Raw genomic sequence first — 15,139 nt, 5'->3', positions numbered from 1 at the left:
CGCCGCGGGGTGGGCGGGCGCTTCCCCTTGCGCGCGCGGGCACAAGCCAGGGCGGGAGCGCGCGGCGGCGTCCGCCCCAAGGGGCTCGGGGTGTATTCATTTGCATGCGCGGGCGTGCGCTGTCCGGGCTGGGCGGGCTGGGCGCTGTTTGACTGCTCCGCGGTCCCGAGGCGGAGAGGAGGAGGTGACAAGTGGACGCTAATGTTTTATCCCTGGGCAGAAGCGGTGAGGGAGACGGAGGTGAGGCGGCTGGGCCGTCAGCGACCCGCCAAGACTTGAAGTAGCCGCGGCGGCGTCCGGAGTGGCGCTGGGCTCCCGCGGGGTGCAGCTGCGGCCGGGGAGGGAGTGCCGGGCGGAGCGGCCCGCCTCCCTTTGTGTCCAGGGCCAGGGGCCACCGGAGGGCGGCCCGCTGGCCGGGCCTGCCCTCGGCGCCCCGGACTGTGGGGTCTGGCTGCGGGGTGGACGCCCACCTCTCCGCCCTTCTGAGGTCCCCGGAGACCCAGGTGAGGCACTTGTGAGGCGGGGACCTGCCCTGGGGCACAGGGTACGTGGAGAACCTGAATTCCACGTCGAAAGCCACTTTGCCATTCCCCTCCACCCGCCTTGATTTTCCCAGTCTGTCCCCGCAGGGCTGCTCTTCCCGGTAGGACCTCGGTGCCAAGGTTTGGGTGAGTTTACCTCCTTGCTTTCATCCCCGAGCCAGGTTCCTTGGAGGCTCAGTAGCAGATTTCAGGGACTGAGAATTCGGGGACATGGAATATTTGATAACCATCCTGCTCCTATACCAGGAAGAGAAATTGAACGAGGAAGTAGTAAACTATTACGGTTTTCTTGGATAAACTTACACTGTATTTGGTATTTTACATCTATGAAGAGTTTTGGCTTTCCATTTTGATGTGGTTACAAAAGGTGGGACACTTTTAGAATTTATTCAGAATACTTCATTTTGTACAGAGTTCTAAAACATTTAAAATTTACACATTTAAATTGAATAGGGCTAGGTAAAATTGGAAATTAGTTTCAGAAGGCCAGAGAGTGTCCATTTGCTTAGCAATTACTGGATATAACCTAAAATCATTTTTGTTTTGTCAACTAGAATTTCATTACTATAAATTGAGGAAGGTTTTATGTTTAACAGAATAAAAAAGTTATTAACACTTAAAAATATGATACCCTTGATTCTAATCATAACTTGTGTCAGTTGGTTTCATGCCAGTACTGGGCATTTTGTGAATTTAAAAAATAAATTTTTTTTTTTTTTTTTTTTAGAGACAGAGTCTCACTCAGACCCCAGGCTGAAGCGCAGTGGCACAGTCATAGCTCATTATAGTCTGGGACTCCTGGGCTCAAGTGATCCCCCTGCCTCAGCCTCCCAAGTAGCTGGGACTACAGGCACATGCCACCAATGCCTGGCTAATTTTTTTACTTTTTGTAGTGCTGAGATTATAGGTGTAAGCCACTGTGTCCAGCCTTAATCTTGACATACATAGGCAAATGCCCTACTTCCCTAATTTTGCAAGTACTGCATTTGTTAACTTTTCAAAAACATGGTCATTGTTGGAGCTTAATAATTATTGTGCCTCTTCTATGAGTTTCAGATTACTTGTGCCTTTCTCTATTTTTGCATTTTGGACATTCACATTCTAATTATGTTTTTCTTTTACTAGATTGTGAATTCTTTCAGAGATATTACCTAATCTTCTCTGTAGTCTCAGTGCTTGGCACCTGAGGGGCTCAAATGTGTAATGAATGAATAAATTAATAAGCCCATTTAGATAGTCTTTCATTGTATAGGTGGATGGAGTTCTGTTATTGTTTTAAAAACTTGCAGGCATTCTGAACTGGGTTTTATACCCATGGAAAAATTTGCATTATGTTTGAAATAAAGTTGGTAGAAACTTAAAGTATTTTACTGTAAAGGATATTATTCTTTCTTTGTGTCTTCTTTTTTTTTTTTTTTTTTTTTGAGACAGAGTCTCACTTTGTTGCCCTGGCTAGAGTGAGTGCCGTGGCATTGGCCTAGCTCACAGCAACCTCAAACTCCTGGGCTCAAGCGATCCTCCTCCTGCCTCAGCCTCCCGAGTAGCTGGGACTACAGGCATGTGCCACCATGCCCGGCTAATTTTTTCTATATATTTTTAGTTGTCCAGATAATTTCTTTGTATTTCTTTTTTTTTTTAGTAGAGACGGGGTCTCCCTCTTGCTCAGGCTGGTCTTGAACTCCTGAGCTCAAACAATCCGCCCTCCTCGGCCTCCCAGAGTGCTAGGAGTACAGGCATGAGCCACCGTGCCTGGCCCTCTTTGTGTCTTCTTAATCCAGGAAATGACATCAGAGAGTATTTCTTGTGCTTTGTGAGAAATGTGTTTACCAATGAAGACCTAGAGCTGACACTTGCCTTGAGCAAGAACTAATACTCAGTATCAGCAATGCTCTATTCAGTCATGTTGGATAAAGAAAAAAAGTTTCTAAATATTAGGACTTCAGTATGATCACTATTTTATAAAGTCTTAATTTTAAAAGGAAGTATTGGCTGGGCACAGTGGCTCACGGCTGTAATCACTTTGGACAGCAGAGGTGGGACTATTGCTTGAGGCCAGGAGTTAAAGACCAGTTTGGGCAAAATGGCGAGACCCCACCTCTGAAAAAAAAATTAGCCCGGCATGGTGACATGTGCTTGGAGTCCTAGCTACTTGGGAAGCTGAGGCAGGAGGATCACTTGCGTCCAGGAATTCAAGACTGCAGTGAGCTATGATTGTGCCATTGCACTCTAACCTGGGTGACAGAGAGAGACCCTATCTCAAAAAAGAGAAGTATTTTTACCGTAAAAAACAATAATGTGTATTAAAAAAATTAAGACAATATAGAAAAGTACAAAAAAGGAAAATCCCAAATCTCGCTATTCATAAGTAACCCAACCGTTTTGATGAATAAACTTCTAAACGTCTCTCTGTATATTTATGGGATAAAAACACATGTTTTATGTTATGTTATATATAGGATCACATTTCTATTTTTTCAGTTGGCAATGTTTATCTTTTCCATGTCAGTACATAGAGATATGTGTTTTATAATTTTAAATGGCTGTATAATATTCCATTTTATATACATACCCTTTTTTAATCCATATTTAGAATGTTGGACATTTAGGTTGTGTTCATTTTTTTTCTCACTTGAACACTCTCTGTTAACTCTTTTTTGTGGAAATTTTTGCATACATTTGTGAATGTCTCCTTGAGGTAAATTCCCAGAAGTTGGATTTCTGGGTTGAGGATATTGCTTATTTTAAGCACTTCTGTATCTTATACTACCTGCCAGAAGAGTTGCATCCATTTTGTACTCTCCTCAAATAGTGTGTAAGAATGCCCATTTTTTCCTCATACCTTTCAAAGCATTGGGTTTTGTCCATTTAAAAAAGTATTTGCAAAAAAAAAAAAAAAAATCAGTCTTCTTTCTTTACATTTCTTGATTACCAGAGAAGTTACACATCTTTTCATGTGTTTATTGGCTTGACAAATATTTTGGTGCTTTATCTGTAGCTCATGGTTGACAGCTCAGACAGAGAAAAATTTGAGGGAGGATGGATGCAAAATCTCGGAATTGTTTGCTTCAACATAAAGAAGCTCTGGAAAAGGACATCAAGACACCCTACATCATGGATCACATGGTTGGTGATGGAATTTTAACAACACTGGAGGAGGAAGAAGTAAGAAATGAGGTAAAGCCCTCTGAGGCAGTATTTGTAGAATTTGAGAACTTGCATTGGTCTCTACTAATTTATGTCACAAACATTCATTATTGTATACTAAACTACTTGATTTTTTTTTAGCCTACTCAACAGAAAAGAGCAGCTTTGCTAATTAAAATGATACTTAAAAAAGATAATTATTGCTACATATCATTCTATAATGCTCTACTACTTGAAGGATATAAAGATCTTGCTGCCCTTCTCCAAGATGGCATTCCTGTTGTCTCTTCTTCCAGTGACAAAGATTCAGTTGGTGGAATAACTACATATGGTTTGTATCCATGATGCCTTCTATCGCATTGCTATCACAATGGTTACATTGCTGCAGGTTTTTCTTATTGTAGATGTAATCTTCTGAAGATAGTGTGATCAGTTCACTGAAAAATACCCGTGAAAAAATTGTAGTAATGCTTTCAATTTAAATATTATTATTTCTTATTTGCATCCATGTTAACTTCACATTTTCTTCTTGCCCAGTGAACTGTTTATTGCTGAGATAATAATATGTGTACCCTAATTTTTAGATATAATGAGATCTTTAGTTATGTTTGCTGTGTGTTTATTGAATTTCCAGGAAAGAATAAGAATCTATAGAAATCTATGTTCTTGAAAGGAATTCCATAAACATTTTTCCCTTTATACTCTTCTTCCTAGTCTTCAATATGAGAAGAAGACTGGAGAGTCCAAGAGTAATACGATGAGTAAGAGCAGGTATAGATGGAGACTTCCATTGTTCATAGTCATCTTGAAGGGGATGTGTTTGCTTTTTCTCTTTGTGTTCTGAGAAATCAGAAAGTTGAAGTTAACACACTAGCCAGATTTTCTTACTTTTTTTGGAAATTCTGAGGCTAAGCCTCAGCCATGCTCTCTTTGGTTTTTTTGGTGTTACCCGAGTAACCATTTCACAGTTCTATTCATTCATGCTTATTTTGGGTTTCAGTAAGGACAGTTCTATGTGAAGGTGGAGTACCACAGAGGCCAGTCGTTTTTGTTACTAGAAAGAAGCTGGTGAATGCAATTCAGCAGAAGCTCTTCAGATTGAATGGTGAACCTGGATGGGTCACCATATATGGAATGGCAGGCTGTGGGAAGTCTGTATTAGCTGCAGAAGCTGTTCGAGATCATTCTCTCTTAGAAGGTAAGTGTCTTAGTCTGTTTCATAGTCTGGTAGGATAGACATGTAAACAAATTATGATGTATGTGATAAATTGAACAGTAGAAGTAAGTATAAGGTACAAAGTTAGAACAAAGGAGGGGTGTGTTAACTCTCTGGAGGAAGAGGCTGGACAGGGTGAGCTTCCTGAATGAGATGACATTCTTGCTGGAGTTTGGAGAAAATAAAAGTTTGCCAGGCAGACTATGTAGGGATGGGAGAAGAGGGAGGTAGGAAGGGTAGTGGGTGGTTACTAGAGTGGGAAAGGGCACAGTGGGCCCAAGAGGGCTTGAGACACGTTTGGCAGGTGTATCACTGACCTTCTCAATGAGTCTGGTAGGTTCTTAAGATATTCATCAGGAATAGTTGTGTAGCTGCATCACTTTTTGGTTGCCTCCATTAATTAGTGAGTTCTGTCTGCATAACACTTCTAGAGGAATTCAAAAACAGTTCCTGACTTCTAGTATACAAGACATAATCAGCAGTTTAGATGACAAAATGAATGGGATAAGTTGTAAGCCTCTAAGAGATTTAGCAAGATGGAGGCTAGGGCATGTTTGTTGTACACACATGGTTTTCGTTTATATGTCATAACCTTTGTTAGTAACATTGATTCTACTCTTGTCAGAAGGATGTTCAATTCCTAACCCTTGTTTTTTTCCCTCTGTTATTATGGAGAAGTTTCCTGGGACTTAGCTCCTTGCAAGTCTTGGAGCCAAGATTTTTTTTAACCTCTACTGCAAAGTTGATCACAAGATATTTCAGGATAAAATTGGCTTAAGTTTCTTTAGTGTGAAGAAATAAGTTTTCCTTTCAATATTGTAATGAAATTTCTTTAAAATACATGTTTATAATATACCAATTTATAGGATTAAAAGAATGCCCCCCATTTAAATTGTTCTACATTATTTTGTGATTAATGTTCAATCTTAGGGATTAAAATTGACCAACAACTTACATAATTAAACACTTAGGAGTCATATTGTATAAATTGTTATCTTGGAACAGATTTTAACTATTTTGTTTTGAGAAAATCCCAGAAATACTAGTAACTGTCCAGGACATGTGAATTTAATTTATATCCCTCATACTTCTGTGGGATATCAAGTTCAGAGATTTAGTTAATCAATATTCTTTAGTTCCCAGCTCATTATCATAGTAGCCTTGGCTTCTTACCATATTTATTTGTTTATTTTCAAAATTTCCCATTTTCATTTCCTTTTCCTTTCCCAGAAGACAGTCCTTCTAATATAATTAATATATGTTCCTTGTAAATATCTGCGAATGTATGTGTTCTTATAAAATGTATATGTTTGTATGCAAATATTTTGTTTGCACAGATGTCGTGGTGTTAAATATTTTATTCTGTTTTTTTATCTCCCGTTACACTATCTTTTTAATATTTATCCTTGTTACTATGTATACATATTATTTGTTATACCCAATTGCTACTCAGTGCATCCAACATGTTTTACTGGCCTTTGCCCTAAGTCCATAGATGTGTAGATTGTCTCCAGCTCTGCTGCTCTAGCAAAGGTGGGTTGAACTCTTATAGGAGTGAGAATTTCTTCAGTATGTGTAGCCAGGAACAGAATTGCTAAATTAGAGGATATACAAATGTCAAATTTGATTGCCTTCCAGTCTTGCATTTCCACCAGCAGGGTAGAGGGACTCCTATATTCTCACTTTCCCAATGACGCTTGATGTGATCCAGTTTTGTAATTTTTACTAGGCCAGCCAGTATAAAGTGATATCTTTTAATTTGCACTTCTCTGATAACTCAGGTTTGAACATTTCCTCATAAACTTGTTAGCCTTTTGGGTTTCCTTTTTTTAATAAATTTTGTTTATATTAATATGGTTTTTTTTTCCATTGGGATTTCCTTCTTGTTGGTTTTTAGGAGTTTCTTGTATATGTTAGATATTAGAGTTTGTTGTTTTAGATATTAGACTTTGTTGATTTTAGACTTTGTAAATACCTTATCCTAATTTACCATCTGTATTAACTTTGTCCTGGATGTTCACAGTAGGGGAGTAATCTTTAATTCTGATGTCAAATTAATCAATTTTTTTACGTTCTAATTTGTTCTTCCTGAGTTTTGTACAAGTAGTCCTATTATAGCCTTACTGTTCATATTTAGCTCTTTAATCTCTGGAGTCTGCGTTTGTATGTCCACTAGCTCAAGAGTACATGCTTTCCCAAAGATAAATTTTAATTCCTGGAATTTCATTTCCAGAATTTTTTTTTTTTTTTTGCTGTTTAATTGTAGCACAAAACCTTTTTCTTTAAAAATGCAGATAATGTAAGGGTTACAGACGATTAAAACTGGTTCCTATAGATTTTGTCTTAGGGTGGTGGTTGGTATAAAGAATATTAAGTTCTTTACTATTTATATCTATACATTTTTAAGTAACCCAGCTTACTTTTGAAAGCTCAACCCTTAATTTTTTTCTTATTTGCAGGGAAATTGTAAAGCATTGACATATCCTTAAACCATTTACACTATTGTGTTTATATGCTGACTTGTTAAAGCACGAAAGCATTCTATGAAGGCTGTCTACCTATTTGTTTCTGTCATTCCCAAGATTTCTTTGGTGCTATTAGATTACTAATTGCTACCATCATAAGCCTCATGTGAAAGTAGGGTGGAGTTAGTTTTCTCTGAATAAAGGCAATTTTTCTCTGAATAAGTTTCTCTGAATGAATTATAAGTGCAGCTTCATTTGAGGCTAAATTGCTCCCTCTTGTGCCCATCCACAGTCAAAATGTTTTGATTCTTTTAAGAAATGTGTAATTAATGATTCAGTATTTAACTAAATGTCATATTGTGATGGTAGCAGATTTGCGGATCAGATGGTCATTTGGTCTGTTTGTCTTTTTTTCTTAAAAGCAAGTGTGTTTTTCTTGCTTTTCTTGCATGTGTTTATATACTCTAATTTTAAGCTTTAAGAAAGAAAGGCCTTTGACCTAGGAATAGGTACTTACATTATATTATAATGTCAAAGAGTTTACTAGGTAGCTACATCAGGATACTTTCTTTGCCTTGTCTTTAACTCTAGGATGATTTTTAAATGGTACAGATTAAAAAAAAACTTAAGGCAACAAGTAGTTTACACCTTTTTTTTGGTGTGTAAATATTACAAAAGTAGTATTTTCATCTAAAAAGAAGTAAAAGTTCTTTTCACTTGCCTTTCTTTCCTTTCTCCTAAATTCGAAATCCTACCCCAGAGATAATTTTGATTAATAGTTTGGACTGAATTTTTCCAAACTTTATTCTGTGCATTTACAAATATGCACACACACAGAGCACAGATATAACATTAAGTGAAGCCTCAGGGATTTGCTGTTTCATAACTATTAATGTACATTGAAGGAGGCCTGAGGGAACTTCAGGAAGCTTTTGGAGTAAAGCCATAGGACTTGTCTACCTTCTTCTAAGACACTGGCACTGATAATCAAATCAGGTTTCACAGCCCTGTTTCTCTACTTCAGTTACTGCAGAGTTCTGTCTCTTGGTCATTTATTATATTTTAGATTCTCACGCAGTCACTACTCAGTACATTGCGAAATTCTGGTCTAGGTCTTCTCCTCTCATTCCCATTCTTTTCTGCCGTACGCTCTAGGCCTCCTCTGGAGGAAACTTTTCTATATGATCAGCCTATTAGAGTGTTCACCTCATTACCTTATCTGAAACTGGGCAGTTTCCTGAAGATACTGTTTTCTCCATAGCCACCTTCAAAAAGTGGTCCCACATACTTCAGCACTGGGAAATGGGTGGGTGTTGCCCTTGCTTTCTGTTGCCTCATCCAGCCCATTCATACTCCCTTCTCCAGGTGAGTTCTTTGAAGTTCATTTCTCTAATCTTTTCCAGTGGTGTCATCATTCTCTCATTCATTGACGATTGGAGTTCTTAGCTTATAACCTGCCTCTAACGCCCTTTTTCTGTTGGCATTCTTAGTGATTTTGATATCTATGTGGATGAGTCATCCTGAGTTTTGGCCTCTTGGTTCCTTGACCTTTTTGTCTCCCGTGACCATTTTCTTCACTTCCCTTTAGCCATATACTTCCTGGTCACCAAGTGGAGCCTGCTCCTTGTCATTACTAGAACTATAGCACTATTGGAATCTTAATACTAAACATTTGATTCTATTCTTTGCCCACCTCCAGCCATTCTGTTCTTTAAGCTTATTGCTGTAGTTAGACCTACCAAGGCTTCTCATTCACTGATTCCATAATATCATCGCTATCCTGTAAGTGCCCCCCTAGATTTGGGCCTAGATTTTATTGTCCATCATTAAGTCACTCCTAAGCACACACATACTCTTCACTCTTTAGTTGTCTACTTTTCTGGGGTGAAAGCTGATTCCTTTTTCTCTATGCTGAGAGATGGAGTAAGTATTTCCTCTTGTTCCCCGTTGGCTTCATTCAGACCATTACTTCCTCTTCTCTGGGGAAAAGAGTTCCAATTTAAATTGAAGATCATAAGCTTCGACAATTTTATTGGGTTTATTTAGTTGCTATTAATATAACCATTGCATTGGGGTTTGTAGGGTGTAATAAAAAAACAACCGTACTCTTTTTCCTCATTGACTGTCAAACTTCTCCTCGAGACTGATCCTTTCCTTGATCTTTTTATAGGTTCAAAATCCCCACATCACTTCAAGTTATAAAAAGTCTAATTAAAATGTCAAATTGTGTTTAATACTCCAGACTTCATTCATATAAAGCTTCTTCATTCCTCTGTTGGGCCTGCCTCAGACTTGGGAATCCTGCAGTGGGGCAGTAGGTTAAGATGGACATTGCAGGTTGTTTCCAGCTTTTCCCTGTGGCAAACAGTTTTGCAGTGAATATCCTTGAGAGGCAGAATAGTGTAGAAAATTGAGCACTGATGCTGAAGGTTTGAATCCCAGCTTTGCTTTATTAGCTGTGTTACCTTGGACAAATTACTCAGCCTTTCTCTATCTCAGTTTCTTTATCTTCAAAATGGAGGTAATACTAGTGTCTGCTTGTTAGTATACTATAGTATTAAATGAATTAACACATGTAGAAATGTCAGAATAGTGCTCAATAAATATCTGTCCTTAATCTTTGTGCTTATATACAAACGTTTCTTTTGGATAATTAAGTTTTTAAAATAGTGATTTATATTTGTATTTAATTATTTGTGAATACCAGTGAATAAATTGCCCAGTGAGTGTAATTTAACTCGTTTATCTTTGTGTCTATTTTTTGCTTTTTTTATACTGTTAAGATCACGTAATACAAATATGGTTAATGCCACTGGTACGATCTAATGTTACTGTCTACCATATTTACACATAGGAACCCCTCATATTTTTTATGTATGTGGAACTGATTAAGTATAGTCTGTGAAGACTTAAGTTTTAGCTCCTGATACATATGTAAATAAAATACATATTTTAAGATGTATTACGGCTTAATTAACGGTGATGATGATAACAGTAGTAATAATGGCCACCTTTGTAAGTGCTTACGAGTTCAAAGCTTAATATTTGTGAAGTGCTCTCTGATCCATAACACTAATATCTTCTCTGTTGTAACCTTTAGAGTTAATACAATTTCATATATTTTATATCATTAATTTCTCATAGCAGTTCTGAAATAGGTGGGGTAGACAGTCTTGTTTCAGTATAATAAATGAGACTGAGGTGAAGTGATTTGCTGAAGAGTGCTTAGCAATTAAGAAGTAGAACCAGACTTGAATCTAACTTCTTATTTTAAGTCTGTATAAAAAATTCATGAGTGAGTTATGTGTTCTAGGACATCAGTGGTTCTGAACCAGGGGCGATTTTGCCCCCCAGTGGACATTTGACAATGTTTGGAGACTTTTTTGGTTGTCAGTACTGGTAAGGGGAAATCCTACTGGCATCTAGTAGATTGAGGCTAGGGAGGCTGTTAAACAGCCTATCATGCACAGGGCATTCCCTCACAACAAAGAATTATCAGCCCAAAAAGTCAAGAGCTCTGAGGTTCAGAAACTGTGCTGTGCAGTGAGCATTGATGATGTAGGACAAAGATGGTGAAATTTTGCTTGGTAGGATTTTCCTGATGAGCTGCAGATTTACTCCAAACTTCAGTTTCTTCACATCTTTAACTTCTCTTAGATTCAGGCTATAAAGCTTAACAATAATCTACACACAGTTTATAGCCTGAATCAAGAGGAGTTGAAGATGGAATGGGATTGAAGTAAATCTGATGCTTAAGAGTAAAATCATCAAAGGAGGACTCCTGTTCAAGGGCCTTAAGTTTACATTCTTTTCCTCACTAGATTGCTTCCCAAGTGGTGTGCATTGGGTTTCAGTTGGGAAACAAGACAAATCTGGGCTTCTGATGAAACTGCAGAATCTTTGCGCACGGTTGGATCAGGATGAGAGTTTTTCCCAGAGGCTTCCACTTAATATTGAAGAGGCTAAAGATCGTCTCCGCATTCTGATGCTTCGCAAGTACCCAAGGTACAAGTGGTCAAATTTCGTTGGTGTATGAAGTCCCAATGAGACTTAACTACTGACATCTTGAGAACATCATGCCTTTTTTCTGCTGTTCCTTAGAGGGGTTTAGAAAGAAACATGTGTTTAGAAAGAACCATTGCTTTCCTACTTCTCTCTTTTTTATTTTTTAATAAAGTGACTGCCATCTGGCCTAAAATAGCCACTTTTCCCTTCTTTGCTTTCTACCTACCACATTGTCTCTCACGTACCATTGTAGGCTCTCAAGAAATGTCTTAAGTAGGTGAGTTGGTGAGTGGGCTTTGCTCGGAAGTGCAAACTTCTTTCAATCCATTATTTCTAATAGATTAATATAGAATAAGAGAGAATAAATGCAGGCAACTGATAAAAGTCAGGAAGGATTTTTAATGGGACCTCCTTCTGTTGGGTTGTCTTAGTTTTTATGTATTTATTTTTTCATGTGTACCAGAATGAGAGTTGTCTTAGGTTTTAGAGGTATACATGTAACTCTTCTACTTCCGTGTACATCAAGAGTGAGTTTCTTTTGTTTGTTCTTCCAGTAATTAATTAATTTATTCATTCATTGAATACTTACCATTATAATTATGTGCCAGGTATTGTTATCAACTGTTTCACAGTTTTCGTTAGCCAAAAGGGAGATAGCAGCTTAGTTCTTTGTGTTAAGAGTATATAATAACCTGCGATTCAGCCAACAATGTGATATCTGTGATCTAGCAGCCATTCTTTCATTTGTTCATTTAACTAACATCGAGTGTCATACCAGGTTCTGGGCCAAGTGCCACAAGTACAAAGATGAATGAAGCATGCCTTGGGAATGTTACAGTATATTGAGTGAGAATTGGGTAGTGGCTCTGAGCTTTCTTTTAATGCCCTAGTGTACCTAAGGATGCAGTATACTTTCATATGTAACAGTGGCTGAATATGGTAGTGATTCTCAAATTGGTAAGGGGATTAATATCAGAATATAGGGTGAGAAGAGTATTTTTTTTGGAAAAGCTTGCTAGGTAATTCTAATGCATACTCATTACAGAGGGCAAGCCTCTCTTTTCGCTTCCTATTTCTCCAGATCCCTCTGTCCTCTCCTTCCCTTGATAGTCACTGTTATCCATTTCCCTGGAGGAAATAGGATTGAAACCACTAACCATTCCCTCTTTAACTGCATAATAACTTTTACCTAGTCCTACTTTCCTTTTTTTGCCAAAATAAAGGTGACTTCTATTTAGGAAAATATGGCAGCCACTTTCAGTTGTATCAGACCTTGGCTTATAAAGAAGGCATTTTGTTTTTCAATATTATTAGGTTCATGCTTTTGCAATTTTTCAACCTGTGTGTGGGCCTAGAGTATTTTCTTTTTTTTTTTTTTTTTGGTGGTATACAAAAGTAGTGTGTCATTCAGATAAAAACACTGGTGTATAATTATGCTATCAGTTTTGTTTTGTTTTTAAGGCAGGGTCTCACTCTGTTGCCCAGGCTGGAGTGCAGTGGTATAATCTTAGCTCACTGCAGCCTTGAACTCCTGGGCTCAAGCAATCCTCCTGCTGCAGCCTCTTGAGTAGCTGGGACTATAGGCACATACCACCATGCCTGGCTAATTTTTTAAATTTCTGTAGAGATGTGGTCTCACTGTGTTGCCCAGCTTGGTCTCAAACTCTTGGCCTCAAGCAATCCTCCTGCCTCTGCCTCCCAAAGCACTGGAATTACAGCAGGTATGAGGCTGTCTTTAGGTTTTAATTGCATTTTCTCCCCATTTGTTCACCAGAGTTTAGAAAAGTTTTTATAGAGACAAATCAGGAATTGGCATAGAGGTTCTTTGTTATTATGAATAAGTAAATCGATGAAAATCCCACTAGTATACCAAATGTAAAGTATTACACTTGCTAGCACAATTCTATTGGGTTGAAACATGAAATTGCTGGTTTTATAAGTAAAAAGTGGTCACAGATCATCATTGTTACATGATTCATTCTAATGCTAACCTGAGCTCAGTTCCAGTTTGGTTTTGGTGCTTATAGACTGAGTTAGAAAATTCCCATTGCTTGGATAGTTCTTTATACACTAAGTAAGTGATGGCTGAACTAATGAATGCTTAATAGTTACATAGTTTATGCAGTCTTCTTTGTAAGACCTTTCATTTTAATTTTAATGTGTTCTGATTTGGGGTTTGAGGAGGGGGAGGTATCTAATTTTTTTCCTTATTTGAATCAGCATATTGAGAAAGGAGTATAGTAAAGAAAAGAGGAAGAATTGTGAACTAGCCATCTATCTGTTCTTTTTGTTTGTTTGTTTGGTAGATTTTGAAAGACATTGGTAGGATTATCTCTTTTTTTTTTTTTTTTTGAGACAGGGTCTCACTCTGTCACCCTGGCTAGAGGGCAGTGGCATTATCATAGCTCACTACAACTTCCAACTCCTGAGCTTAAGAGATCCTCCTGCCTCAGTTTCCCAAGTAGCCGGAACCATAGACACAAGCCATCACACCTGGCTGATTTTTCTATTTTTTGTAGTGGTAGGGTCTTATTCTTGCTCAGGCTGGTCTCAAACTCCTGACCTCAACCAATCAATCCTCCTGCCTCGGCCTCCCAAAGTGCTGGGATTACAGGTGTGAGCCACTGTACCCAGCCAGAAGTATCTTTTTTAAAGGAAGCTTAAAATAAATATCATTAATGATTCATTATGGTTTTTTTAAATTAGGTCTCTGTTGATCTTGGATGATGTTTGGGATCCTTGGGTGTTGAAAGCTTTTGATAATCAGTGTCAGATTCTTCTTACAACGAGAGACAAGAGTGTTACAGATTCAGTAATGGGTAAGGATTATTAATTTACTTTTTTAGCACCTTTGTATTTAATTCAATTACATTAAAATATGTGGAATACTAAATTGCTCACTTTGTCTTGTGATTTTGTTGCAGGTCCCAAATATGTAGTCCCTGTGGAGAGTGGCTTAGGAAAAGAAAAAGGACTTGAAATTTTATCCCTTTTTGTTAATGTGAAGAAAGCGGATTTGCCAGAACAAGCTCATAGTATTATAAAAGAATGTAAAGGTATGGTTATTTATTTTGTTATATGAGGGGGTTATAGGGATATTAATCCCTCTTTTATAAATTAAGCTAATGAATATGATAATTTATCACATGAACATCTAAAAACTTCTGGGATATTTAGAGTTTTAGGTTTTTCTCTGATACCTTAAATGGATGCATGATATTATGATAGTCATTTATTAAAATAATATTTAATATATACCCACAATATGTTCAGAGACCACATTAGTGAGAGGGGTGAGATAACGACATGACCTTTGCTGTCAAAGAGTAAAAAATATAGTGAGAGTCAGATTTAAATTTTTTTTTTGGTTGGGATTTTACAAAAATGATGTTCTAATCTAATAAGCAGAAATTGGTGTTGTCTTCTTTTTTTCTTTTTTTGAGACAGAGTCTCACTCTGTTGCCCTGGGCTAGAGTGCAGTAGCATCATCATAGCACACTGCAACCTCAAACTCCTGGGCTCAAGTGATTCTCCTGCCTCAGCCTCCTGAGTAGCTGGGACTGCATATGCAAGCCATCATACCCTGCTGATTTTTCTATTTTTTGTAGAAACAGGGGTCTTGCTCTTGCTCAGGCTGGTCTCAAACTCCTGATGTCAAGTGATCCTCCCCGCTCAGCCTCCCAAAGTGCTAGGATTATAGGAGTGAGCCACCATGCCTGGCCTGTCTTCTTAATCTACATTTTTTTATTAGTGAAGTTGAACTTTTT

At 37.9% G+C, this 15,139-nt stretch overlaps 1 protein-coding gene across 1 annotated transcript in view; it reads left to right on the top strand.

Moving 5' to 3' along the window:
* The first annotated feature begins 263 nt into the window (after window positions 1-263).
* The window catches only part of APAF1 (apoptotic peptidase activating factor 1), a 69,585-nt gene continuing 54,709 nt past the window's right edge, over window positions 264-15,139 (top strand). The window contains exons 1-7 of the mRNA XM_012663987.1: window positions 264-503; window positions 3,538-3,716; window positions 3,828-4,017; window positions 4,687-4,884; window positions 11,189-11,372; window positions 14,079-14,191; window positions 14,297-14,428. Coding sequence (XP_012519441.1) covers window positions 3,579-3,716; window positions 3,828-4,017; window positions 4,687-4,884; window positions 11,189-11,372; window positions 14,079-14,191; window positions 14,297-14,428 — 955 coding nt within the window. The 5' untranslated portion in view covers window positions 264-503; window positions 3,538-3,578. The remainder of the gene's footprint in view (window positions 504-3,537; window positions 3,717-3,827; window positions 4,018-4,686; window positions 4,885-11,188; window positions 11,373-14,078; window positions 14,192-14,296; window positions 14,429-15,139) is intronic.

The sequence above is a fragment of the Propithecus coquereli genome, unplaced genomic scaffold, assembly GCF_000956105.1.
Source record: "Propithecus coquereli isolate 6110/MARCELLA unplaced genomic scaffold, Pcoq_1.0 Scaffold85, whole genome shotgun sequence".
Classification (NCBI taxonomy): Eukaryota; Metazoa; Chordata; class Mammalia; order Primates; family Indriidae; genus Propithecus; species Propithecus coquereli.
The sequence above is the reverse complement of the archived record's forward strand: the minus strand, read 5'-3'. Positions and strand labels throughout refer to the sequence as shown.